General features: G+C 39.5%; 1 protein-coding gene across 1 annotated transcript in view; it reads left to right on the forward strand.

The window, feature by feature from the left end:
- Positions 1–27,546, forward strand: part of LOC136872044 (N-acetylneuraminate 9-O-acetyltransferase) — a 191,061-nt gene that overhangs the window by 51,715 nt on the left and 111,800 nt on the right. Inside the window, exon 7 of the mRNA XM_067145876.2 lies at positions 17,577–17,692. Within this exon, the coding sequence (XP_067001977.1) occupies positions 17,577–17,692 (116 nt within the window). The remainder of the gene's footprint in view (positions 1–17,576; positions 17,693–27,546) is intronic.

Genomic DNA, 27,546 nt, shown 5'->3' on the forward strand with positions numbered 1-27,546 from the left:
GCCTGATATAATTAGCACAAATCAACCTTAAAATAAATGGTGGTAGTGCAACATGTTCATTTTTCTTATAACTCAGTATAGTTCTTACTATTCCATAGGTCTACAGTCTTGACAACTTATCAGCTTGTAACACGTTTCCAATTAATTAAGTGAAATACCGGTAACGACGATGGTGATGATGATGATGATAATAATAATAATAATAATAATAACCTGAAATTGAGTGGTGGCATAAAATCACAAAAGAATATCTTCATGAATATTGAGATAGTGAGTCCTCTAGAGGTTATGTTCACTCTCTCACACAAAGGAATAAGAATATTCATAACTCTCACTTTATTAAAATGAAACCTTTCTTAAATTGATGGTCAGTTACATTTCGACAGGATTTTCCATCTCTACTGTGTGCACGGAAAGCATTCTGTGAATGAAATGCAATATATTCAGCAAAATCATTATCCTCCATCTTGCTGCAACATAAGTTAGTCACTTAAGTGTGTGTGGGGGGGTCCACTTATAGCAATAAGTGGTACACTTAAGTAGGAAATATGAATTGAAACCTAGCTTATAAGGGGCACTTATGTATAAGTGCTGTCTATGAATTCGCCCCTTAATCAGGCTTAAAAAGTGTTTTGTGAAATCATATAAATGCCTTTCTTGTACAGTACGCATTTGTAGACTGTCTTTGTTTTAATGTCGATGCCAAACATTGGCTTTAGTTATTCCGTATTTCCTTGTGGCTGCACGATTAGTCTTTATTTCTGCGAGTTTCATAACCATTAAATTAAAATTGGCATCATAATGTCGAAGAGAACCTGTTGAAAGTTTGCTGGCAATACCTGTTCCACATCTCTTCAATTCGGCAATCCATCAAGAAAATATTCCTGCTGTCTATACAACTGTTACTTTTACTAAGCGTCAGGTACAACCGTCTGCCTCTAGATGCACGATGTATAATGAAGACGCAGACGTTGAAGGTCAACAAGTTTTTTATGCCGTGGTATGGTCATGCCGCCCCTGCGTTTTTCATGCACATACCTCACAATAAATCTTTGACTTCTTTGAAGCGTTCTTGTTGCAGGCCACTGAATGCATTTTTTGTACATTCGGCATTTTTAAGCTATCTTTGTCTTCACACTAACGCATAATGTATTTTCTTGTGGCTGCACAATTATTCTTCATTTCTACATGTTTAATAACCATTAACTTACAATTGGCATCATAATACCAACGAGAACTCGTTAAAAATATGCCCGACAATATCTGTTCCTTGTGTCTTTACAATACGAAGATCCATCACGAAAATATTCCTGCTGTCTGTAAAACTGCTAATTTGACTATGTGTCAGGTACAATAGACACTGAGTAGCCATGGCCTTTCTAAGAATTTGTAGGCTTGCATGTTTTGATGCCATTCTGCTGATTTGAGGAACTTTTTTTTTTAGAGGCTAATACAGGAACATTTTTTTAATCTCTTCAGAGGATTGTCACTCGTCCAGTAGCACATACTCCACCAAGTAGAATGTCATTCCCTCTTAACTACCGTATTTACTCGTGTATTAGACCTCCCTTGCTTTTTGAGACGAATGAAATGAAAGAAAGAAATCTCGCCTATAAGAACCCCCCCAACGTAATTCGTCAGAGAACGATGACGATTCCGCTTCGAAGCGGGTACAAGTCTTATTGCAGCTCTGATGACATCACACAAATTTGTGAAAAGTTTCGTCCGTACAACCTACGCAATGAAAAACGCGTCGAATCCATGCGGTACATCTGTGTTTCGTAATTAAGAAATGTCCGCCTCTGTAGCGTAGTTCTACTGCAGCTCTAATGACGTCACACAAATAGATGAATAGGCCTAGCTTCGTGTTCAACCCGCACATTGCAAGCATGCATCAGTCATGTTATATGTCTGTGTTTTGTAGTTGATAATGTCCGCCAGTGTAATGGCTAGCACAATTAGTTGCTGTTTTTAGGGGTTTGACTTCGATTCCCGGTACCGTCCTGCCAGAAATTTACGAATGGCAGGAAGGCTGATATGCGGTAAAAGCGGTACCTGTAACTCCCCTCCACTGGGTGTGTGTCTAAAAAGAGATGTATCACCTCGGGAAGAGGAAATTAGTTTACTTTAGTTGAGAAATATTCGCGGTTGTTACTATTTATACAGCAGGCGAGATCATTAACAAAGTGGTCGTTTAATATCTCGTAACTTGGGCCAATATAGGTAGGCCTATATATTTGAAGAGAAGTAAGTTTAAAACATGATAAAAGCTATCCAACTGAAATGATCGTTTTTCTCGCCAACGTACCTAACAAATAATAATAATAATTTTATATCGCGACGTACTTTAAAAGATTTTCGGAGACGCCAAACAAAACATGCTAGGGAATGCGTTAAAAAAAAAGAGAGACAACAAACGTACAAAATTAAACATGATAATAAAACTCATTACCGCCACACCTGTAGATATCCATAAATGCGGTTTATTTTCCTGTTTTTTTTTTTTCCTGTTGAACTTTTGGCACTATCAGGGCGATAATATACCTAACCTAAACAACGTGGTCTGTCTTATCTCATGGACAGCTGTTTACGCAAATCCTGATGTGATAAATGTAGAGAACAAGCATGAAATATATTTAATAATAAGGGTCTGTGTTTCAAAAGCCGCAGTTATCAAAAGAATGTTTCCAGTTACTATGTATTACATTCGGAAGTACAACTAGTCGTAACATACGCTAGTTATCAGCTGATGGTTTGGCTTGCCTTCTACAGTATGGCTTTATTCGGAAGGAGTGGCTTCTGCTACATATACACCAACTGGGAATATCAGGGACCATCTGGGAATAGATTTACACTGTTTAGACTCTATAGTCGGGAATGAAATTATTATTACATGGTTCAAAAAGACCAGACCTCGTATGCTCTTGATTGCAGTGCATGGCTGATGTGACTGACGAGAGATAGCAGTGAAGATGACGTCACTTAGAATGCCGACACGCCGGTAGCGAGGCAGGGAAGTTGGCGGCGCAAGGCGATAATTCAAATGAAAGCAGTGATCAGATTTACTGTGTGGTAGGCCTACTGCTGAACTGACAGAGACAAATGAATGGCCATTAAGTTCTTTTGTATCAATATTTAATTATATGATAACACGATACCCTTATCCCTTTCTTCTACGGGATCAAGTATAAAGTATGCCCTTCCTGACATCAACCTCACCAGAGGAATTAATGATATGTAACGAATGACGTGATATGAGTAACTAAAACTGACTTTTATACGTACCGTAGGCCTAAAAGTCGTGTTCACCATTTTTTGTCTTTTTACATTTAGAAACACTGCCTTCCGACGAAAATAGCCCGTATAACTTAAATGCATTCTAAGTTTGTTAAATAATAGTATAGAATGTTTACACGTACAATTCATAGCTTTTTATAACCTAGAAGTCATGTGTTCGCTGCTTAAATATTGAGGTTATTGCATATTGGACCCCCCTTCATTATTTTTGGCTGTAAAAGTGGGGAAAAAAGGGGTCTAATACGCAAATAAATACCATATTTCCCAAGAACCAGTGACGTTACGCAGAGGCACTGTGCAACCGGTTGCCGCAGCTACTGCTGTAGCCTATAGGCCTAATAAAGACGCGGACATTGAAGGTCAAATTTTATGCGCGTGCAGGGAGGGAAAGGAAACAGTGTGGTTTCTGTGGTAGCTGCCACTGCAAATGTAAGATGACCCTTGAGTTTTCACGTGAGATTCTGAAAAAAACGTTGTCTTGGATTAGGAGAAATACGGTAATTGGAACCAGATAAAAGAGAATTCCAAATAGACCTGTCGGTTCCAACTCACACAATGGAAAAATATTATGAATTTTTTTTAATTTTAGCTTGGTGACTTTCCAGTGAAGACGCTAAAAGTTGCTAAAACTGCGGAGTGTTGTTATCGATCTCTGGACTAAGTGAGTTGGCTGTGCGGTTAGGGGTGCAAAGCTGTGAGCTTGCATCCGGAAGATAGTGGGTTCAAACCCCACTGTCGGCAGCCCTGAAGATGGTTTTCCATGGTTTCCCATTTTCACACCAGGCAAATGCAAATTAACATCACAGCTGCTTCCTGTCCCTTTCCTATCGTTGCCATAAGATCTATCTGTGTCAGTGTGACGTAAAGCAAATAATTTTTTTTTTTAAAAGCAATCTCTGGTGATGTATTTTAAAGACTGTAACAACAGCATGCAACAGCTCTATTCACCTGGTATTCACAACATTGTTGTAGTGTTGAATTAAGCATTGAGTGTGGAATGTCTAGAAAAATCAAGCCATATTACAGAGGACACACTACTGCCCTCCCCAGTGCAAAGTACAGTTATAACAGCATCACAGAAGCCTGCAAGAAATGTGGTTTTGTTCATTCCAAGAACGGCATCTCTCGTGTGTTGATTACAGGTGGTAAAGCCCAGATAGGACTAATTCAAAAGAGGAAAGGGTAGGCAAATCCATGCACTGCCATGAGCTGTGCTCCTGAGCTGATAAAAAACGTTTAGGCACATACATACATACATACATACATACATACATACATACTGTATCAGGAATGCCTATGGCCTGGCACAGCATATTTATAATTCATTACAGTGGAACCTTGGATTGCTAGCATAATTCATTCCAACAACATGCTTGTAATCCAAAGCGCTCGTATATCAAAGCAAGTTTTCCCATAAGAAACAATTGAAACGCGGATGATTCATGCACAACACAAAAATATTTATTTGCATAACATTTCTAAAACAAAATATTATGTAAAACAAATTAAAGTGCACTTTTCCTTACAATAGAATCATTGTTGGTGTGAGTGAGGTGAGAGATGACATGAGAAGAGTTACTGTGTAGCACGAATTTCACTAACGGAATCACTGCTATCTGTTGGCTCACTGGAATTGGTTTCTTTTTGTGCAACTTGAACGAGGAACCTATCCAATGACTGTTGCTTTTGCCTCTTTTTGAGGATTTCATGAAAATGTGACATTGCATAGTCATTGAACAGATTCATCGCTCGCACTGCTAGAGCCTTATTTGGATGGTGATTTTCTACAAAATTTTGCACCGTTTCCCACATTTTGCACTTCTCCCGAATCTCAAATGAATTGAGAGATTCCACCGACTTTTCCTCCTTCTCTTCCCCGGACGAGATTTCCATAGCCTTCTCCTGTTGTTCGCGATGCAGGTCCATCAGTTCGTTGGTGGTCAGTTCCTGGCTATGTTTTTCCACCAGCTCTTGAATATCCAGCCCCATAGTCTTCCCTAAGGGCACAATTTAATCGAAAATCGGCGGTTCATTGTCACCAACCATCCCCTTAAAGTCACGTCCAAGAACACAGTCAGGCCTCAGCTTTCCCCAAGCGGAAGTGAGAGTTCCCTTGGTGACTCCATCCCGGGCTTTATCGATGATCTTCAGGCAGTTCACTATATGATTTCTCCCAAACTCTCAGAGGGTAAGGTTTGTTGCTTCGGTCACTTTGAAGCATCGCTGGAATAATGCTTTGGTGTATAGCTTCTTGAAGTTTGAAATGACTTGCTGATCTGTAGGCTGGAGTAGCGGAGTAGTGTTTGGAGGAAAGAACTTAACCTTAATGAACTTGAATTCCTCCAGTAAGTCGTCCTCAAGGCCTCAAGGAGGATGAGCAGGAGCATTGTCCATAACCAGCAAGACTTTGAACGGCAGATCATTTTCTGAAGGATATTTCTTCACTACAGGACCAAAGATCTCGTTCATCCATTCAACAAGCGAACAGGGAAGGAGAAAACATAGGCACACGTGATGCTCGTATTGCAGAACCTCACTTGCTTATTAAGTTACAATTTATTTAAAATGTTTGCTCGTCTTGCAACACTCATAGACCAAGTTACTCGCATTCCGAGGTTTCACTGTATTTGTTAAAAGGACCGCTAAGCTTTAACATTTGAAACAGCCTTATGAACGAATATTCTCGACTCTGCTGATTGCTATAGGAGTGAGAGAGACAGCACGTCGTCACAGAGCGAGGAAGCGGCTGAGTGACGTAATCGCCACATGCTGTAGACTCACCCCTATGGAATGGTCTAGAAACATTTTAATAACTACTAAACGGCTTAAGTTACAGAAATATGAACTACGCCAGCATGAAGCCCGCATTTAGGAAGGGAAGTAGCCAAAATTTGAAGTCGATCCATTCAGTAATTTCAGAGATATTAAGGTGGAAATGAAACCACATATTCGTCGCTTGGAGCAGCAAGCCAGTCAGCCACGGGTATATAAGGTCAATGACTCGCCGTGTATAATCAGTTGAAATCTACAACTCGACCATGTAAGGTGATAATACTGTCGTGTTACGCTACGTGAAGTCGGAGTGAAAGCCGTGCAGAAAAACTTAGAAAGTTCGCCGTACGAGAACGCGATACTTAGAAATTTCAGACGCATCGTGGACTTGTGAAATATTTCAGAGTGCATCTAAGTCGAACTCTGTGTTATACGAAACTTAGGAATTTTGTACCGAGTTGTGGACTTGTAAATTTTCAAGGTACATTTAAGTTGAACTTAATACAATGCAAGACTTATAGATTTCTACCGTGTTGTGGACTTGTCGATTTTTCAATCTGTATTCGAACTCTGTCACTCGCAGGTACAGCATTACGGACCTTGAAAGGACTGTGTGTGATAATTTGAACTTATGATTGTCTATGCATTTATGAATTTAAAGACTTTCTACGTGTGTTTTCATATTTGAATATGACTTTGAACTGTTTAATGTGTTGTGATAATCAGACACTCTGTGATTGTTAGGATCGAATGTGGACAATTTTCACATATTTAACGAATGTTTGAACAGTGTTATTAGGAAAGTGACTGAACCTTAAGAACATTTTATGTCGGTTATAGGAAATATGGACTTTAGTAAGGCTAACTTACAATGAAAATCCACTTAAGACGTGTGTTCGAGATTTTTAGAGACTGTTGAATACGTCGTGTATGGATTGAACTTACGCTTGATAATCCCATGAACTGTGAACTTGACATTTCATTCTGAACTTACTACAACATGTTTTAAATGTCATGAACTGTGCCCAGTGTTAAAATCTCGCATTACATGAACTATGCGTTTAGAAACTTTGCATTTAAAACTCTTGTGATTTAAGAAGTGAGACTGTAAATACTTCAAACAGAGACCTGTGTTTCTAATATTAAATCTGTATTATTTTGAGTATTACGTTAACTGCTGCATTACGAAGTGCAATTATGAACTGTACTTTCAAAGTGCAATACTAGTCACACTTAACTTGCTAATATCCAGTTAACAGACAGTGTTACATTTTCATATTACCGTGTCAATTGAACTTTCTCGAGTGTCAATTATATCAGACAACACCGGAAATCTTGACAAAGTGTTAAAACCTCATATTTACTCGAACATCTAATTCAACGTGGGACAGGTTACAACGTTGGAGGAGATACATGGTAGTCGAGGGATTTGGAACATGGTACGCCGCTGTTTGTGCTTGGTTCGACCTAATGCTGATCATTGTGGGAGTTCCAGTCGCCGACCTGCGGAGCCGCATTTCATCAGTTCCAGTTTGCAGAACTCAGGTGATATGAGTGCACTTTACATTTTCCTCTGGGGAATAACTTCAAAATATTGCACTAGACAATCACTGACTCATTGCAAAGGCACTTTTCAATCATAATTCTTGAGTGCTACGTTAGTCAAGTCCAAGTGCCTAATTCATGAAAATTTTATTATCGTATGAATTTTAATTCTACTATTTAAATGAACTGTAGGAATTAATTTAGATGAACTTTAGGCCTATTTATGAAAACAAGTGAATTTAGATGTACTTCAGGATTTTCTGAAATCAATGTGTATTCTCTGAAACCATATTCAATCTATGAACTTCCAATTTGAAAAGACACTAGGATTTCACAGGAGTGATTTATGAGAATCAATGTGTAATTTTGAACTTTTGGAAATCATATTCAGTTGATGAATTGATTTAAAATTCAGGTTTTCAAAATTCAGGTTTTCATAAGAACGATTCATGAAATGAGAATATTTTGAGTTATATTTAATTTATGAATTTATGAGTCAAGATTTTAATTGGACTTTAGGAATCAACCTATATGAACTGTCGGCAGGGTGTCCACCCGTATGGAAAACCTGGGAAACAGGGAAATGTCAGGGAATTTGATAAATAACGGGAAAACCTGGAAATGTCAGGGAATTCAGAAAAAATTCTGGAAATTCATTCTTCTGCCAGATCCATGTAATATAAACACATTTTCAGTTTTTATAACATTACTTTAGGGCATTCCTTTTATGCCAGGAATTAAATTGTAATGAGAAGTTAATAAAGTGTGATCTCGAATGTGAAGTAACCAATAATATCAATAGCTGTATGATAGATTGATCGAATTTTCAATGTTTTGATCTGCTTACTATTGAGTATTCTGTATTGTTGAGGAATGGCGAGCTTGATGAATTTGGCCTATATTGCGTTCTCAGTTTTTCTAATCGCTTAAATGCATGGCTTCCACAACAATATATGCATATAGACAAAATTCCACAACCCAACGGATGACTGTGTTTACTATGTAATGACTTGTGCGATAGTTACTACCTCATAAAATGTAAAAACAGACATAAAACACTGACTGAATGCAGAAAAGTGTGAAATTCTCTTAAACTTAATACTCATTCGAGTACTCAAGATTATTATTATTATTATTATTATTATTATTAAATGCGCTGATGTAGGTAAGCCTTATGTAAATGTGTAGTGCATCGTAACACCATTTGGGCTGCGCCACGTTGAGTTTCCAACCTATCTTTCGTGTGAGAGGTTCGGAAGTTTTGAGGCACGACTAGCTTGTAATATCATGTGTAATTTTGTGAATACAGAACAAGATTTAAAATAGTGACATCACATTGTGAGATGAAGGTTACCGGGCGAGTTGGCCGTGCGGTTAGGAGCGCGCAGCTGTGAGCTCGCATTCAGGAGATAGTGGGTTCGAATCCCACTGTCGGCAGCCCTGAAGATGGTTTTCCGTGGTTTCTCATTTTCACTCCAGGCAAATGCTGGGGCTGTACCTTAATTAAGACCACAGCCGCTTCCTTCCCATTCCTAGGACTTTCCTGTCCCATCGTCGCCATAAGACCTAGCTGTGTCGGTGCGACATAAAAGGTTGTTTGTTGGTTAAGAGATTTTGAGTTTGTGAAGTATGTTTGGATGTATTCTGTCTTGATCCAGCCAATCTCATGCTGCCATTCATATCGATTTATATCGGTTGAGTGCAATTTTGAAACCTGGCTGACAATTGTATTGTTTACATCACCATGTGGTTAAGCTACCTCACTCAGTGTGTGTGGTATAGGTTTAATAGTGTTCAGTGTAGATGGAATTGTATTTACATCCGTGTGTCGGTTAGTATATAGTTAGTCTGTGTATCATACCTCAGTATAGTTCATGAAAGACAAGTGGCAAGAATGTGACTCAGCAAAAATTGGCACCGTGGTCTCGATCAGCCATATAACATCCTTCCTATGCCAGTCATTAGTTGCAAATAATTTATTTCTTTTATTCTTATTAATAATGTACCTATTCTTGTTTGTGTCGGATATTGTTAGGAAGTGCATGCACTATCTTAGAAGGATTTGCGAATTTGTTTTCACTAGTGATTCGTGTGTGATTTTTGTAGTACGGTATTACATTTTACGAGGGCTGTGTGCCGCAGTTATATTGCATCAGCTGTTATTGAAGCAGTAGAGTGCTGGCAGCATAGATAAGGCAATGCTCACAGGTTTTACAAACTGTCAATTTAGAAGAAAGCTGTGCGGATTTTAGGACTATTTAAAGATTTTTACAATATCCTTATCTTTCTTCTTTTTTCAGCTAACAATATCTTCATCAAAGCCAAGGAAAACTTTGTTTAATGAAAGGTGGCTGCTTGATGGTACTTTCAGAACATGGTTGAAATCTATGCCTCAAGACAAATTTTCAGCATATTGCATAATATTGTAATCTGCATAATATGTAAAACATCATTTACTGTTAGCAAGATTGGGAAGCAGGCATTAAAAAGTCACATGGGAGGAAAGACCATGCCAGTAGTGTCAAGTTCAGCCAGTTCTCGTCATCCCTTTCAAGTTATTTTAAAAAGGAACATTCGAATAGTGAAGTAACAAAGAGACTTAAACTCAGTAGATAATACCTGGCCATGCACAAGTTGCCCTCTGCCTGCCACAGCTACTACAACGAACCTTATCAGATATGACTCCACTTCTTCTTCTTCTTCTTCTTCTTCTTCTTCTTCTTCTTCTTCTTCTTCTTCTTCTTCTTCTGCTTCCATTAAAGAAGGTTCACCAGAGACGAGATGTCTACAGAATTATCTTTCGGGAGAGCAAGTAATCAAAGCTGAGATTATATGGTGCATGCATACTGTCATGCAACACCATTCTTTACGTGCCAGTGAAGCTAGTGTACGTTTGTTTCCAGTAATGTTTCCAGACTCTGAAACAACTTCGAAAGTTCAACTGCACAGAACAAAAGTTGCATATAGAATCACTCATGGTTTAGCTCTCTATTTCCATAAACAAGTTCTTGAGTAAGTGCACACATTTCACCGTTGGGTTTGACGAGTCACTGAATAAAGTTTCTCAGATGGACCAAATGGATCTTGTAGTTCATAGTTTCAATCCTGATACTAATGAAGTATGCACTTCTTATTTTGATTCCATGCTTCTTGGTCACTCTACCTCCTCAAATTTGTTAAATGGTTTTTTTGCAAGCACAGCAAGGACTCTATCTAAACAAAACTTACAAATTTCAATGGATGGTCCAAATGTTAATAAAAAGTTCCTTCAGAATTTTAGTAATTTTTTAAATGATGATCTAGATGCTCCTCTTTTGTTGAACATTGGATCTTGTGGCTTCCATACTGTGCACAATTCATATAAAATGGCAGTAAAAGAAATCCTAAAAGTTTCAGACAGATCTTCCATTTGCATCACTCCTTTATGAATCTTTTATTAATGATAAATGTCATGACAAGGTTTGTTAAGTCTGAGTTGCTGCAGTCTTCAGAAAATGTCCTAAAACGAATTTAGACAGTAAAGAAAATCTTCTGCCGGCATATAAAATTGACATAGGTTCTGCTGCTAAAGCAGCACTTCATGGCACTCCTGAATTAAATGATAGAGATATGTTAGGGTTTTGCACAGATTGTCTAAGAGGAATGGTAGCTTTATGCCAGAAGTTACTGGAAAGGTCACCACTGGCATGTCATAGTCATCATCATCTGCAGTTTCCAGCGGTTGGCTGGGTCTGGTCATCGCTGGCATATAAACTGACTAAATTAATTTCTTGTTTCGATCTAAGTGTAGCCAAGTAGCCTGTAAGGAGCAGGCTGCTAAGGATAGCTTTAAATGCCTCTGTTGAAAACGAATGGATCTCGGGTAATGAAGTCGATCATGTACAAAGGGGGCTCACTTCTGTTTGTGAGAATGATACTTTGAAAGAAGAAGTGAATTATTTGACTTTTAAAGACGAGAGGTTAGATCACTTTCGGCTTCGCACTGTTTTTCCAACAGTAAATTTGAAAACAGTAAAGTGGGCTTCATTTCTCAAAATGATACTAATATTGTTTCATGGAAATGCTTCACTTGAACGTGGTTTTCCTTTTAATAAAGAAATTATAGTCGAGAACATGCTACAAGTATTCCTTGTAGCACAAAGAATAATATATGATGCTATCCCAAACCCTGGTGGAATTGAAAAGGTCTCCATTAATAAGAACATGCTCTATGCTGCAAGGAGTGCTCATGCTTTGTATGTTCAAAATCTAAAGGAGAAACGTGAAGCATTGGAAGTAGAAGATTCTATGAAGAAATTTCTTTGCTGAAGCAGTAATGGTAGTACATTTTTTTTAAAAACTTAAAGTGAATTTAATTAGACTAAATTAAACTTCCAAGTTTTGAAATTTAATATGCACATTAATTGCTTTTAAAAAAAATGTATTTTAATATTACTGATCCTTCCTTTATAATTTTGTTTTTTGTCATTTTGTCAGGGAAAAAACTGGTTTTTATGTTTGGAAAACAGGGAAATGTCAGGGAATTTTAAAATCTGTATTTGGTGGACACCCTGGTAGGGTTTATTTAAGTGAAATTAGTAAGAATAAGAGTTGATTTGGGAGATTTTCAAACGTCAAGAAAACATATTCTATGAAAGGTTATATTTTTGTTTAACTTTGCCTGCATTAAATGGTTCTGAAATGGTTCAAGACAGTGTCTAGTGTTTAAATGCGAAATAGAAGCAGGGTGATTTACATTCAGAGCTTGAATAAACTCATCAGAAAAAATTATACCATGTATTATTCGCCCTGTGAAAATTCCTTCTCTGTACCGGCTCCTAAGTACCGCACACTACCTGAGATCTTTTCCACGCTCAGGAGCCCAACAACTTTTCCTGGTACAATACATACATATTCATTATTGACTGTATGCCTTTTGCAAGCCTCTGTTTAACTAATTGCCACCACAATCCTCAATTTGTTACTAGATCTGTGGCCTCATGTAGTTCCATACCTCTTATTTTTAAATTGTTAAAAATGAGTCTACCCATTGTCAGTTTGGTCTCCCACAAATTCTCTTACCTTCCATGTCGAAGTTCGTTATTCTCCTAAATAACCTATCCTCCATTCACCTTATATGACCCCACCATCAAGGCCAAATTTTGCACACAGCTTCATCTACTGAGTTCATTCCTAACTTACCGTTTATCTCCTCATTCTGAGTACCCACCTGCCATTGTTCCCACCTGTTTTTACCAGCAATCATTTTTGCCACTTACTTGTCTATTACTCCTATTACACGAATAAAGTGTCCTGAGTCCTCCCATACAACAAAGTCGGTGTGTCAATAGACTGGTGTAAATATTTTGTTTGGGAGCTGACATTTCTTACAGAATACTGTTGATTGCAAAATTTGCTAATTTAATTAATGTGAGCTCACTGCATTAGCTTTACTGCACTGTACTAATATCCTGGGAGAATACACATTCTACATACTTGAAACGATCTACCTGTTCCAGTTTTACTTTGTATTCCTTACCTGACATTCAGTCTTAGGTTTTTTCCTCTACTGTCATCACCTTAATCTTGGAAGAACTTTTTTTTTTTTCATACTCACTGCACCTATTTTCAAGTTCCAAGATATTAGATTGCTGGCTCTCAACACAGTCTGCCATTAAGACCAAGTTATTGGCATAGGCATTACTACATTTCCACCTGCCATTTTTTACCTTTCAGTAAATGATCCATGCAGACATGAACAACAAAAGTGAAAGATTACAGCTTTGAAGCAAGAGCTCATTCTATCATCATTTCTCACTGTAGTCCAATTGTCAAAATAAATGCCTTTGATTACTTTAATAATCTACCCTTAATCCCATAATCCTCAGTACAGCTAACATCTTTTCCCTTGATACTGTCATTTTCCTTCTTTAGATCTTCTTCTTCCATCACCCTTGTCCACGGCGATCCTGGGTCAAGCAGTGGATCATTGATCTCCATTTTGTCCTTTCTTTATCCTGATTCACTAACTACCAAGTTTCTATGAGGCTCCCATAATCTGGAGAACAGACAGTGCTGGATTTCAGTGATGTTTCCTCCACTGGGAGACCAGCACCTACCTAAAAGAACTACACCCGAAGCCGTTGGCCCCTTTAGAGAGTCGGGTTATTTACCACCGCCCAACACTCGGTGTTGAGTTTACAGTCTACTCTATCCCATAGCAGGTAAACCTGGCTAGGTGTATCCCTTCTGTAGATTTACAAAACATAGAGTTAACTACTGTCTATACCTCTCGTAGCATTTCTTTCAGTTATTTGGCACACACTGAAAATCTGGTCCTGTCAGCTCCTCTGTGAGCTGAAACTACACTGGACTTCATCCAGACTACTTTCAACCATTGACTGCACCCTCTGTTCCAAAATGCCAGTGTACCTCCTCCCTGGATACTGATCAGTAAAATACCTCGATAGTTGCTGCAGTCCTTCCTCATTCCTTGCTTATAGATGGATTCCGTTACTGATTTATCCATTCGCCGGGCTGAGCTGGCTCGGACGGTTAAGGCGCTGGCCTTCTAACCCCAACTTGGAAGGTTCGATCCTGGCTCAGTCCGGTGGTATTTGAAGGTGCTCAAATACGACAGCCCCGTGTCGGTAGATTTACTGGCACGTAAAAGAACTCCTGTGGGACTAAGTTCCGGCACCTCGGCGTCTCCGAAGACTTTAAAAAGTAGTTAGTGGGACGTAAAGCAAATAACATTATTATTATTATTATTATTATTATTATTATTATTATTATTATTATTATTATTATTATTATTATTATTATTGATTTATCCATTCAAAAATATACTTTACTAACATTCCATGCTAATCCCATTACTCTATGCTATTTTTTCATAAAAAATAGAAATAATTCAGCCATGCAGAGATCTGTTCTAAATAAGTTAGGCACATCTTTGTGTCCTGTCAACACTACAATCAACCGGGACCTTCATTTAGAAAAGTACAATCATGCTGGACACACAACTGCCTCACTACAATGCAGAAAAAAACAACAGTCAGGTGTATGAGTGGCATCTTGCTGTTGTTGATGGAAGTATATTTTTTACGCTATATGAAGCATGCAACTAACTACGTCATTGACTGCATCAAAGATAGTATTGCAAATGCAGAGCAACATTCTCCAAAGGAATTATGTTGATTGCTGGGTACTGCTATTATGACAAGTTAGAAATTCGTTGAGTAGGTAAAAAAAAAGTGACAGACAATTCTAATTACTATCAAACTAATGCCCCGAGACCAAATTAATTGTTTTGAGATCCCAGCTCTGTACTACATGGCGATTTGTCATTATTACAGAAAGAAATGACAAATGACGTTTCAGAGAATTAGTGTGTAGATGATGTTCTGCATAGCTTATCCTTAAAAGAGAAAGAGAGAGAAGAAAATTTAAATATAGGCCCTACTAGTCATAAAGAACAGAAAGTCATTTTGTACCTTGGCTGCATTCAATTTGCCAGTTCAGCTACTTACAAGGCCTCACAAATTTACCACTCTTTATGTTTTGTAGTTTTTGGAGAATATCCATCTCTCCTTTGTATTTCTTTCATTTTCACTACATAACCTACTAATATCACACTTCCCCCTGTGCATTCTTCGTCTTTGACTTAGTGCCTCCCCTTCAGGTGGGGATCAACAAGCGCCATTTCACATGATCATATGCAACGTTTGGTTCAAGCTGAACTATCTTCATTGGTCTTCTGCAGGGGTGCTTGTTCTTGATGGTAAAGTCATAGGCATCAGAAGTGACGATATCGGTTGCTTTTCTCAGGACATTGCTGTACTACCTCAGGCCACCCTCTGCATTTTCTCCTGAATGGGAACAACTCCCATCCTCTGCCGAATTGTGCCATTGAATATATGATCAAGGAGAGAAACTCCAAGAGACCAGGATTAACGTGCATCTCCATGGTGTGAAGAGGATGCTCAGAACTTTTAGACGACTCGCTAACTTTCAGCCCCGTACAGAATCACCAGACAGGCCATAATCCAATACATCTTTAATTTAACATGGACCAGCATTCGCTTACCGCACAGTACTTCTGTGACTTCTTTCCATCTAAGCTATACTGCAGCCACTCTTGCATGCACCTCCTGATTAATACCACCATTACTCTACAGCCAGAATCCTAAATACTGGAAACAGCCAATTTTCACATTTTCTACTATGTGTTATTGATGCTTGTAGATATGATTTCGGTTTGCCCGGAAAGACATAGGTTCTATTCCCCGTCAGGAAGTCAAGATTTCCGCTTCCGGAGGTTCACGTGGCCCTTGAGGTTCACTCAGCCTACACCAAAAATGACCGTGAAGGAAGTTGGGCGTATAGCTACCCCCTATACCCCATCAAGTGGTTACGGAAAGTGGAAGCCTTTATCTTCCACCCCTCCTGTATGGAGATGGCTTTTTTTTTTTTTTTTTTTTTTTTTTTTTTTTTAAAGATATGAATTAGCATATACTTCACCAGTCAACACTTGTTGTGTTCTAATTTTTATATGATGGTATTTACAGGGTGTTCCAGGAGGAATGGCCAATATTCAGGTATGTGACAGGAATGATCATTTGAAGCAAAAAACTTCATATGGACATATGCCCTATTCCGAATGGTTTCCAAGATAGAACACATTTAATATAATTTCTATTTTGGCTACCCAACCTCTTTGATGTTTTATTCTGGTCCAACCTACCTCGCTTTCAAACTCTTTGCTCGGGATGTGTTTCCGCCATTAAACTAGGCCGTTGAATGCGCAGTTGTCCATGGTGTGTTGTGAGTGAAGTAGTGTGAGGCATTGAGAGTGTATCAGAGAGAAGCATCGGTTAACTGTGTCTGTACACATGCTGGCTAAAATGCCACACATCTACACTAATGAGTAATATGCAGATATGGTGTATGTTACAGCTTTTGTGATGATAGTGTTCCTGCTGCTGTTGAGAATAACGCCGGCGCTTTTGGACACATCATATTCCTCATTGTAGTGTGTGTACCGGAGTGGTTTTTTTTTTTTTACAATTGTCTTTACGTCGCACCGACACGGATAGATCTTATGGTGACGATGGAATAGGAAAGGGCTAGGAGTGGCCGTGGCCTCAAAGTACAGCCCCAGCCAGCATTTACCTGGCATGAAACTGAGAAACCACAGAAAACCATCTTCAGTACTGCCGACAGTGGGGTTCGAACCCATTATCACCCAAATACTGGATACTGGCCGCACTTAGGTGACTGCAGCTATCGAGCTTGGTACCAAAGTTTTCAGCATAATACATGAAACGGGTATTCTTCCAAGTTCCCATTTTTCTTCTGAACGTGTAGTTCAACAACCTGTGTGGCAACAGCAACACATTGTTGAAATGGTACAGCATAGTCGTACTACCAGCACACAGCGACTTTCTGCATGAATTAATGTCTCACAAACATGTGTATGGTGAACATTACATCTGGAAAACTTATACCCATTTCAAAACATCAAAGAGGTTGGGTAAGACACATACATGTGCGTCACTAGCCCAAAAGCAATTGTACATTAAATGTGTTTTATCTTGGAAACCATTTGGAATAGGACATATGTCCATATGAAGTTTTTCGCTTCAAATAATCGTTCCTGTCATATCCCTGAATATTGACCATTCCTCATCGGACACCATGTATAAAAGTATGATTCTCTTACTTTTCCACTTAGATTTCTTTTATACTTCATCCAGTTATTCATCATATGGCTACTATCTTCACCATCTCCTGTCTGGTTTATCATTGTTCTTGTCTTCACTCGCAGAGAATTACAGATGCAGGCTTGTGATCAAGATGTCTGTACTTCTTCCTGAAACAGCAATCACTCAAAAATTTTGAGATTATGTAATGTTTTTTCTTGTGTTATGACCTTATAAGGGTCTTTGTTGGGTCTCAGTGAATTATTCTTTTTTTTTCAGATCCTCCTGAATATGTACTGTAATGACCACATGAACTTCTATGATGGTACGTGTTGCAGTAGCGCCGAGCCTTACACCACCCTTCAGGTTGTTACTTTCGCCTTTCTGGGCGTGTGGTGAGTGTGTAGCTCTTGTTCTAAATAATATAGTAACAGCATACAGTAGAAGTCCGCTATAGCCAGTACAGCATATAACGAGAACCCCGGTATGTATAGCGCCAATTTTTTGCTGTACCTGCATAATTCCTACATTAAACTGTGTATTATCCTTTGGTTACAGTGAAAGCCCTATCACTGACGCATCCGTTATTACAAGCACTTAAGCGCGCACGATTTTTCCCGTTACCAATATTTATGCACCCCAGCGATTATGTTGCATGCCATCAATTACCTTCGGTATAATTTCCTCGCTATTTCCACTAGCGAGTTCTCTCGTCGACATTCGAAGGTGATGTTGGGGTCGATTAGTTATACCCGTCGACTGCTGTTCCTTAAAGAAAATTCAAAATGAAAGAGGACATTTTCATAATAAATGCGTAAATAACGTGTCCGATAACTGTTGTTAACTCATTAAAAATAAAGGCTGACTAAACGATCGCTTATTTTTAATGCTAAATACTGAAAGTTAAGTAAGAATGGGATAACCTCGAGATATGGCAGAGTGCATAATTGATTTCAGAGGTTAGTTTATATTTTCCCCATCTGGTTAAATTACGGAAAGGCTATTATCATGCAAATTTATAAGGAGAAGGTTATAATTTCTCTACTGGCACTTGAAGCGTGTTTTCATCATACGTATACACGGTTAAGTTAGGATAGGTGGCGCTGTTTGAATAAGAAAACTGAAACGTTTGCCACAAAATGCGATCAATCATCTTTGGTACGGTATAGTTTTCTCACTATGTGCATTTGCAAGCTCTCTCGTCAAAATTCAAAGGCGATGTTGGAGTAGATTAGCAATACCCATTGACTGCTGTAATTTAAAGAAAATTTTAAATGAAAGAGGATAACACGTTTTCATAATAAAATTCATAAATAACGTTGCCGACAGTTTTAACTCGTTAAAAATAAAGGCTGAAGTTAAGTAAGAATATGATACGCTCAAGATATGGCAGAGTACATCACTGATTTTAGAGGATAGCTCATATTTTCTCGTGTCTAGTTACATTTCGGAAAGGCTATTCACATGAAAATTTTTAGCGAGGAGGTTATAATTTCTCTACATGCATTACAGATATGTTTTCATGATACATATACGGTTAGGTTAGGTAATGCCGTTTGAAGAAGAAATCTTGAAATGTTTGCCTTAGAAGACTGAGTGATACCGTATTTCTCCTAATCCAAGATGACATTTTTTTCTCAGAATTTCATGCGAAAAAAGTTAAGGGTTATCTTGCATTCCGGCCTAACAGGAACGAATACCACTGGCAATTACTGCAGTAATCACGCTGCTTCTTTTCACTCCCGCACGCGCACGTATACACAAAACTCGTTGGCAATAAACAACCGCCTCTTTATTATACATCGCTAGCCGCGACAACCTGTTGTACAGGCCTTTGTGTAACGTCACTGGATCTTGGGAAATAGTGAAGAGAGAATGATGTTCTGTTAGCCTCTACAAAAATGTTTCTCAAATCTGCAGAATGGCATAAAAACATGCAAACCTTCGAATTCTCAGGGGCAAAGTTATAACGCGTCTACTGTACCTGACGCTTGGTAAAATTAAGTTTTATAGACAGCAGGAACATACTCGTGATGGATAGTTGTTTTGTAAAGATACGCGGAACAGGTATTGCCGGCAAATTAACAACGGGTTCTCGCCGATATTATGATGCCAATTTTAAGTTAATGGTTATTAAACATTCAAAAATGTAGAATAATTGTGCATAGGCCTAACTAAAGCCAATATTTGACTTTAGCGTGAAGACAAAGATAGCTTAAAAAAAGCGTACTGTACAAAAAATGTGACAAGGATGCTTTAAAGTAGTCGAAGATGGAATTGTGAGGTATGTGCATGGAAAACTCAAGGGCAAAATGGCCATACCATGGCGCAGTAAACTCTTTCCTTGACCTTCAACGTCCGCAATTAGGCCTACACATCGCTAGCCGCTGAAGTTGGCCAAACCCGTCAAGCGAGATGTGCAAGTAGTGGTTGCCGGTTATATCTGACGCTGAGGAGCCTGATTTACATTTTTGAAGGAAAAAGTGGGGTCGTCTTGGATTCGGTGAAATACGGTACTATAATTTTTTCAGAATGAAATTAAACTCTCACTTTCATGAAAAGTAACAAACAAGTAAGCCGTGGTGTGGATATCATCTGCGGAAACGCAAGATTTGAACAAACTGATTGCCTTTTGATATTGATTTTAATGTGTATGGTGGTTCTTCCAACTTTTATACAAAAATCGGGTATAACGACAATCCGCTATAGCGAGTAAATTTTTCGCTGTTATGAATTCTCGCTATAACGGACTTCTACTGTATGTTGTTCTGGGTACATATAGCCTATGTCATCTCATAAACCCTGTTACCCATCCATAACTTGCCTTCTGTCAGTTATGCACCTTTATGACATGCTGCTTCATGGCCTTTTATTTGTAACATATTGTAAATTAGAATACTGCCATTGCCATCCTAGGACTTCTATTCAAATGTGAACATTTTCTGAATTTTCAGCGTCTTCAGGATTGTCTTTGCAAGTAAGTATTCACAAGTATTTTCTGACATATTCCGTAGATTTCGCCAGACTCATACGAAACTCTTTCTGCTGTCACTAACCAGGTGAGTTTGCCGTGCGGTTAGGGGAACGCAGCTGTGAGCTTGCATATGGGTGATAGTGGGTTCGAACCCCACTGTCAGCAGCCCTTAAGATTGATTTCTGTGGTTTCCCATTTTCACACCAGGCAAATACCGGAGCTATACCTTAATTAAGGCCACAACCGCTTCCTTCCCACTCCTAGACCTTTCCTAGCCCATCGTCGCCATAAGACCTATCTGTGTCGGAGCAACATAAAGCAAATTCTAAACAAAAACTTTCTTATTGTCGTGCCTCTGTGTCATTCAATATTAGCTATGACACTCAGTCTGAAGATTAATATGTATTTTTTACTTTTTTGCTATAACAAAAGAAACATAATTACTACAAGACTCATACTTTCGTATGGTTACTCAGTGCACACTACGAACCTACTACACTGGCGTAACGGGGCAAGGGAATACTACCACACGGTGAGCCCCAGGTGGCGGATAGGGGGTTCCTAACCAGCTTTTCGGCATACTTGAGTGAAATAAAATAGCTCTCGCGGACCAAACACACAACCCCCTGCAGGTGGGGGACACAAACGAAAAATATACCTACGATATCCCCTGTCTGTTGTAAGGGGCGACTAAAAGGCGCAACCAAGGGATGATGATTTTAGAACCACGAGACTACTTGTGATTAATATCATTACGTGAGGAACACCATGGGGCGACTTTTCTTGCGATTAGTACTACCATATGTAAAGCCTCTGTGGCTCAGGGGGCAGCATGCCGGCCTCTCACTGCTGGATACCGTGGTTCCAATCCTAGTCACTCCATGTGAGATTTGTGCTGGATAAAGCAAAGGCAGGGCAGGTTTTTCTCCGGGTACTCCGGTTTTCTCTGTCATATTTCATTCCAGCAACACACTCCATTAACATTTCATTTCATCTATCAGTCATTTATCATTGCCCCAGAGGAATGCTATAGGCTTCGGCAGCCGGCATATTTCCTATCCTTGCCGCTAGATGGGAGCTTCATTCATTCCATTCCTGACCTGGTCGAATGACTGTAAACAGGCTGTGGATTTTCATTCATTTTCAGTACCACCATGTAAAGAACACCATGGATCTATGTTACCTAGGAGTAGTATCCTTATGTGAGGAACACGTTGGGTCTGGGCATTGCCTATGGTTAGTACAATCGTGTGTATTCAACGGGCATTCGGCTGCGCGGAATAATATCCTTGTTCCGTAACACTGTGCGGGAATGTGTCGGTTCCCCTGTGTTCAGAATGGGTCAGCGTTACGTATGAGTGGTACCACTTTCTGAGAGACTCCATGGGTCTACGTAGCCTGTGATCAGTAACACTGTGAGAAACACCATAGGTTTGGCTGGTGCCCCTAATTAGTACCACTGTGTGTTGAAAACCATAGGTCTGTGTTGCCTGAGAGCAGTTCCATTATGTGAAGAACACCATGGGATTTGTTACCTGTGGGCATTCCCATGATGTATCATACACCAGGTCTACACTGCCTATAATTAGTACCACTATGTGAGCAACACCACGAGTATACATGACCTGTGATTAATTCCACTTAGTGGGAACACCACGGGAATGCTGGCGCCCGTGATTAGTTTCACTACGTGAGGAACACCCTGGGTCTGTGTTGCTTCCAATCACTACTGATCTGCATTTAGGGCAGTTGCCCAGGTGGCAGATTCCCTCTCTGTTGTTTCCCTAGCCTTTTCTTAAATGATTTCAAAGAAATTGGAAATTTATTAACATCTCCCTTGGTAAGTTATTCCAATCCCTAACTCCCCTTCCTATAAACAAATATTTGCCCCAATTTGTCCTCTTGAATTCTAGCTTTATCTTCATATTGTGATCTTTCCTACTTTTTTTTTAATTACCCCCTGTGGGTGGGGGATGCAGGCGAAGAATTCACCCACGGTATCCTCTGCCTGTCGTAAGAGACGACTAAAAGGGAGGACCAAGGGATGATCAAATTAGAACCATGAAACTACTTGTGATTAGTACCACCACGCGGGGAACACCATGGGTCGCTTTTACTTGCGCGTAGTACCACTATGTTGGGTACCAAATAGGTTTGTGATTAGTTGCAAACGAGGGCACGACGGCTTTTACAGTACCTTTGATTAGTAGCACTATATGAGCGACACCATGGGATGAAGGAACCCATGGTTCTGGCTTGCCTATGATTAGTACCCACTATATGAGGAACACATCACGGGATAGTATGAGTCCCTGTGGTTAGTACACTTACGTGATGAACACCATAGGTTTGCGTTGCCTGTCAAGGGCACCACAATGTGCGAAACACATTAGGTCTGTAATACCTGTACGAATTTCATTACCTGTGAGTAGTACCATAATGTGTGGAATACCTGCGAGTCTACGCTATTCTTGATTAGTACCGCAACATGACAAATACCATGGTTCTATTTTTCTAGCGATAAGTACCATTACGAGGGGCCGATGACTTGGATTTTAGACTCCTTTCGAATATAAGCATCATTGTTTCAGTATCGCGCTATAGAAGCAGTCCCTTGGTCAGTAATACTGTTGTTCTACGTCAGCTGCTGTGCATGTGAGGCACTGTGGGTTGGTCCTACTGATCGTTTTAAATTCATATCCATCCATCCATTCATTCTTCGTCCTCACATTTTGAATTGTGGTCAGTGGAGGATTTTAGGTTTTTAATTTGTTGTTTCATTTCGTCTCATTTTGTATCATTAGGGGCCGATGACCTAGATGTTAGGCCCCTTTAAACAACAAGTATCAATCACCTACTTTTAAAGACACCACTCAGACTTATTCATCTACTGATGTCATTCCACGCCATCTCTCCTCTAACAGCTCGGATCATACCACTTATATCAAGAAGATTACAAAAATTTAAATTAATAAGACCACCTATTCAATACATACCAAGAATCTTATGGTTAAACTTTTACATAATATTATAGAGTCTTTTTAGGGGCATCATCAGCCTTAACTCAACCTTAAAGTAATTAGTCTTGGACCTTAACAATCCTTGTAAGATATGAAGTTTACAAATAATAACCTTTTAACATCATGACATCTTAAAATTAACACCCTAAAAAACATCTAAAATATATAGACAGAACAAATGATGGTTAATGGAGGAAACTAGTGATAAAATACACTTTTTTATTAAAATTTAAAACATGATCAGCCCTAACTTATGTGGAGTGTAGAATGTCTAAAAGCAAAACGTCACTAATAGGAACGAGATCCTGGATTCTTTAAACAAAATTGATCCCATTGTAAAGTTCACTGAGATCGGGGAATCCTTGAATTTTCTTGATATAACGGTTACACGCATTAATAATACTTTCGAATTTTGAATTTTCAGAAAACCTACACATTCTCCTCTAACCATTAAAAATTCCTGTTTACACCCCAATACTCATAAACAGGCATCAATCCATAGTTTAATATATAGAGCTTTAAAAATTCCTCTTTCTGCTAACAATCTGAAATCTGAACTCAGGTAGTTAAGGAATCTGGCTAAACTTAATGGGTTTAAAATTGATATGGTCAATCATTTAATCAAAGAGACAGGGGAAAATAGCCTAACACAGTCATAAGAATAACAACAACAAATTAAATGAAACACTGCAAAAAAAATAGTATCATGACCTGAAATTTCAGACTTAATTTTTTTAAATAACTAGATAAATATTTGATAATTATACCTGTTTGCTTTTACTTTGAAGCAGAGTCATTATTCTACTAATAATTAAATGGTTTTAAACAGTTTTAAAAGGGAAAACCTCCTTAAAACTACAAATTTTACAAATTTTTAAATTTTTTTTTGGGGGAGGCTTGATAAATATGGACCAAGTATATTTTATGCACACTTTTGACATGAATATAGTCCAGTGGGTGATTGCAAGGCAGGGAAAAATGGCCTAACATAGTCAATCACTAACAAATTAAATAACCTCATCTGTCTTCTAAGTAGAACGCTAAGTTAAGAAATCTGACAATACAATTAGATAGTATCTGACAATTTTGGCCATTTTTCTGAAATACGATCAGATCGTATTTGTCATTCTAAAGTTTAATGATCCTGTAGTTTCATATCTACGAATTTCACTAAAATGGGAGAAGTTAACAGCGGAGTGGGTTAATTTCCTGTGTAGCTTATACATTTGTTTGTACTTCTCAGTGGTTCCCTTTTGCTGTCACTGTAATTACCTCCTTCTTCATACTGCCTTCCTCTTCAAGTTTTTTCTTCATAGGGCCTATCGCAGTAGTAAAGTTAGGCTCCTAAATAACAATTACTATACTGCTAATAATAAGAGATGGCGTCTGACAGGTAAGGTTGGAGGGAGGAGCACTGCACGTGGCATTTCACGATGTTGCCACATTCCAGCATTCCTTTCTGTACATGCTCTTACCCCTTGCTTCCGGCTCACTTGTTTTCTCCGTCATTCTGACCGCTGTGATCTGTTGTAGACTGCCTGGCCAGGCGGTGTCGTCCCATTTGCGATCACTCTTATACAAACAATCAGGTTCTTATCAGTGACATGCAAACAGTCAGGTTGCTGTGAGGGAAATCCTTACTGAAGGATTAGTACGGGAAGACATCCCTCAAGTAACTGGCGAAACTGGGAATCTTACGAATCGTATGTTGAAAGTCATTAAATTACTTATATTTACCGTTTGAGACTGATGCGTTTATATCGGGACTGACAGGGAATAAACAGGACTCAAATAAACCTTTTATTTACCGAGCTGGATAGCTGCAGTCGCTTAAGTGCGGCCAGTATTCGGGAGATAGTGGGTTCGAACCCCACTGTCGGCAGCCCTGAAGATGGTTTTCCGTGGTTTTCTAATTAATTTATACAGAATGTTTCTACTGCCGGATGCCCTTCCTGGCACCAACCTCAGTTGAGGAGCTAATGAAGACGAAATGTGTTACGGTGAATAAAATTGGGTAAGGGGTTCCTATGGATAGGAACTGTACCGGCATTTGCCTGGAAGTGAAGATATTAAGCCACAGAAAACTATTCTGAGAAGAGCCGATGGTGGGATTCGAACCCACGCGTTTCCCGAATGCAGAGCTTGGCTCCATAGCCACAGAGCGTTAAAACGCGCGGCCACTCGGTCTACTTTCATCTATATAAATAAAATTATAATTTTTGTCTGTACGCTTCGATTAGATGTACAAGATCAACATCATCAAAATCTGTTTACCCTCCAGGTTCAGCTTTTCCCCCGGACTCAGCGAGGGATCCCACCTCTACCGCCTCAAGGGCAGTGTCCTGGAGCTTCAGACTCTTGGTCGGGGGATACAACTGGGGAGAATGACCAGTACCTCGCCCAGGCGGCCTCACCTGCTAAGCTGAACAGGGGGCCTTGTGGAGAGATGGGAAGATTGGAAGGGATAGGCAAGGAGGAGGGAAGGAAGCGGCCGTGGCCTCAAGTGAGGTACCATCCCGGCATTCGCCTGGAGGAGAAGTGGGAAAACATGGAAAACCACATCCAGGACGGCTGACGTGGGAATCGAACCCACCTCTACTCAGTTGAGCTCACGAGGCTGAGTGGACCCCGTTCCAGCCCTCGTACCACTTTTCAAATTTCGTGGCAGAGCCGGGAATCGAACCCGGATCTCCGGGGGTGGCAGCTAATCACGCTAACCACTACACCACAGAGGCGGACAGATGTACAAGATTCCAGAACTTAATGTTAAGAAAATGTTTAGATTACAATAAGTTGAAAAAATGACGATTCTATAATGATAGCGCGAAGAGATTATATTGCGTTCGGAAAATAGTGGGTTCGAATCCCATTGTCGGTAGCCCTGTAGATGGTTTTCCGTGGTTTCCTATTTTCACAACAAGCACAACGAGCACGACGGGTCCTGGGCCTCCCTCTTCCTCGAGGAGTATTCATCATACTCAAATATAAATTAAAATACAATGATTGCACGTGCGTACGTACGTAAATAGTATTTAAAATAAAATTAGAAACTTACTAACGGCCACTCACACTGAACTGCTTGCAACAAGATCTAGCTCACAAGTGAAGTGAGAGGTTTGGCAACTCCCAGCAAGACGAGCCTCCCAGAAGTTTTATCTCCATGGCAACCACAGTCGCCCCACCCTCATTTCCATGGCAACCACACAGCCACTCCCTTTATCCCGCCTCGGCAGGCAGTAAACGGACCTCCCTCTACGAAATGTCACAAACTATCTCTTTATTATTAGCAGTATATACTGGGAAGGGGGTGGGAAAGAAAGGCCGAGGGAAACCACGGGAAGAAGATCATTGAAGAGGTAGTTAAGATGATGGGATGCCAAGGTTATGGAGAGATGAAAAGGATCGCAGAGAGAAGAGATCAATGGTTGCAGTGACAAGGCAAAGCCTTTAGATGATGATGATGATGATGATGATGATGATGATGATACTTCGACACAAATAATTTTATGCACACACATGATTACAATGCTATATACGGTAGAATATGTATACACTCCTATTGACGTTAACCGCATGAGTGAGACACCATGGCGCTCAACAGACAGATCAGTATTCAGTACTACTCATAGTGCAAAACCTCGCTCGTTTATCAAGTTAGAATTCATTAAAAAATTTTTGCTCGTCTTGCAAAACGCTCACAGACCAAGTTGCTTGCATCCAAGGTTTTACTGTACAGTATAATGCAGAGTGCCATGTAGCACTAACTGCTTCCAATGTTTCTCTGTACACACTGCAGATGCCATGGTGTAGGTATTCCCTGATCAATTGACCCAGTTTCAGTTACCAGCTCTGCTACAGATTTAAGACTGGATGGTTTGGAACAGGTTTTCCATCATAACTAGGAATAGATTTTACTCTCCAAATGTAATTATTATTTCCCTTCATATAGTCTATAGCTACTTTTTTCCCAATCCTAGCCTCTATTAATTACAAAAATACCACAGACACGACAGTTGACTTTTCTGGTTGCCCTCTTTACCAGTGCAGATACCACGGTCAGCTTTTCTGGTCACTCTCCTCACCAGTACAGCTACCACAGCTGACTTTTCTGGTCGCCCTCATCCAGGACCTTCTGTCCTGCACTCTATTTATATCAGCATGTCCAGGTCCTTCCTAACACAGGCTCTCCATCTTGTCTTGGGTCATCCTAGGGCTGGTTGGCTGTCTAGCACAAGCCTCTGTGGCCTAGGAGCCA

This window comes from Anabrus simplex, chromosome 1 (assembly GCF_040414725.1).
Source record: "Anabrus simplex isolate iqAnaSimp1 chromosome 1, ASM4041472v1, whole genome shotgun sequence".
In the NCBI taxonomy this organism is placed as follows: domain Eukaryota; kingdom Metazoa; phylum Arthropoda; class Insecta; order Orthoptera; family Tettigoniidae; genus Anabrus; species Anabrus simplex.